The 2,223-nt window shown below is 37.2% G+C and overlaps 1 protein-coding gene across 1 annotated transcript; it reads left to right on the forward strand.

The window, feature by feature from the left end:
* Positions 1 to 333: 333 nt before the first annotated feature.
* On the forward strand, positions 334 to 1,620 carry LOC122587773. The gene has a single exon (XM_043759938.1). The coding sequence runs from the start codon at positions 334 to 336 to the stop codon at positions 1,618 to 1,620; it is 1,287 nt and encodes a 428-aa protein (XP_043615873.1).
* Positions 1,621 to 2,223: the final 603 nt, after the last annotated feature.

A 2,223-nucleotide genomic window follows, 5' to 3' on the forward strand; every position in this document is an offset into this window, starting at 1 on the left:
GTGGAAATTCCAAAGAAATTCCGAGTGCCAAATATGAAGCCCTATGATGGAACTTCCGATCCACAAGATCATATTGCATTGTATCCAGAGAAAATGGAGACTGTGCCCATTCCCTACAACCTGAAGGAAGCTTGCTTATGCAGAAGCTTTGGCTCCACATTGACTGGCTCAGCCTTAAAATGGTTGTAGAGTTTGCATCCTCAATCTATAAACTCTTATGCTGATTTAACTAATTTGTTTTACAGTCAATTTTCATGCAGTAGAACTTTTGAGAAATTAACTGATGATTTATACAAAATTACTCAAAAACAACATGAATCACTTAGAGACTTTATGACTAGATTTACTAAAGAATCTCTTAATATTCTTAAATTAGATATGTTAACTGTTATCCAAGCTTTGCAGAGAGGCCTTCACCTTGGATCCAAATTCCAAAAAGACCTTATAATGACCCCATGCAGAAACTTGGATGAGGCAAAGGCTAGAGCAGCAAGATTCATCGGACTTGAAGAAAATGAATTAACAACAGCAAAACTGGATGCCTTGTCTTACGATCGACCAAATCATAGGACTGACACTCCAGCCTTCAATCAAAGGCATAAACCATATACGAGGCATGATAAGAATCAAATCAATGTTGTTGAAGAAGAAGAAGGGAATGAATACCCTACATTATCCACATATTGTTTCACTATCGGTATACCTGGTTTGATAATGGCAATGAGAAACCTTGGAGATAAGGTCAGATGGCCACAAAAGAAAAATAACGATGGTTATTTCAAGAAAAAGGATACCAGTCAATGGTGTGCTTACCATGAAGACTTTGGTCACATCACTGAAGACTGTAAAATGCCGAGAAAGGAAAGATGTACACTCTTATCCAAAGGGTACTTGACAGAGTTAATGGGTAGAAAGAAGGCTAAAGACATAGATGGCATGGACTTCACCAAACCAAAACCTACCCAAAAAGCAGATGCCCCACCAGCAAATGCTAAAATGATCAACACCATTTCTGGAGGATCAGAAGTTTGTGGAACAAGTTATTCAGCAGCCAAAAGATTTGCAAAACAGAATAACGCAGAAAAAGGAGAAAAGAACGTGAAGAAAGCTTCTATCTCGAACTCAGATATTATCTCCTTTGAAGATGACGACTTTGATGACATTATAGAGCCTCATCACGATGGTTTGGTCGTTACTCTCTTTATTGCTAACCATTTTGTTCGCAGGATTCTAATAGATAATGGAAGCTCTGTGAATATAATCAAATTGGAGACGCTTAAAAGAATGGACATCTCTGAAGACAACATTATCTGCAAAATCTCTCCTTTAATTGGCTTCAGTGGAAAAACCAAATATACTGTGGGAGAAATTAAGTTACCAGTATATGTGGAAGGATTAAACTCCATGAAAAAATTTTGCTTGGTAGATGTTCTCCCAGGTTGTAACATCATCCTAGGGAGACCATGGATTCATGAAATGAGGGCAGTGCCATCGACATACCATCAATGTGTCAAAATTCCAACACCTTGGGGAGTTGTTACTGTTAAGGGTGATCAACAAGAAGCAAAAGAATGTTATACATCAAGTATGAAGTCAGCATCAAAGCCTACTGCCCAATAGCAATTACAGAAGAGGATCTTCGATGTTGATGAACCAGAAGAATAAGACGTTAAAGAAGTTATCTTAACACCTGAAGATCCTAATATTAAAGTATTATTAGGAGCGAAAATCTCAAAAGAATTATAAGTCAAATTAACTGACTTTCTAAAGAGAATAATGAAGAAAATTAAGGAAATGATTTCGAGTTTTCCTGGATTTTGCAATCCGATTCCAGAAGTCAATCCTACTTCTTATCTCATTAATAGATACGGGGATAGGATTGCAAATGTGCAAATTCCAAAGAAATTCCAAGTGCCAAATATGAAGCCGTTTGATGGAACTTCCGATCCACAAGAGCATATTGCATTGTGTCCGGAGAAAATGGAGACTGTGCCCATTCCCTACAACCTGAAGGAAGCTTGCTTATGTAGAAGCTTTGGCTCCACATTGACTGGCTCAGCCTTAAAATGGCTGCAGAGTTTGCCTCCTCAATCTATAAACTCTTATGCTGATTTAACTAATTTGTTTTACAGTCAATTTTCATGCAGTAGAACTTTTGAGAAATTAACTGATGATTTATACAAAATTGCTCAAAAACAACATGAATCACTTAGAGACTTTATG

The sequence above is a fragment of the Erigeron canadensis genome, chromosome 2 (assembly GCF_010389155.1).
Source record: "Erigeron canadensis isolate Cc75 chromosome 2, C_canadensis_v1, whole genome shotgun sequence".
Classification (NCBI taxonomy): Eukaryota; Viridiplantae; Streptophyta; class Magnoliopsida; order Asterales; family Asteraceae; genus Erigeron; species Erigeron canadensis.

What these genes read in the sequence shown, in the direction of transcription:
- LOC122587773 (XM_043759938.1), top strand. Translation starts at nt 334, where the DNA reads ATGACTAGATTTACTAAAGAATCTCTTAATATTCTTAAATTAGATATG.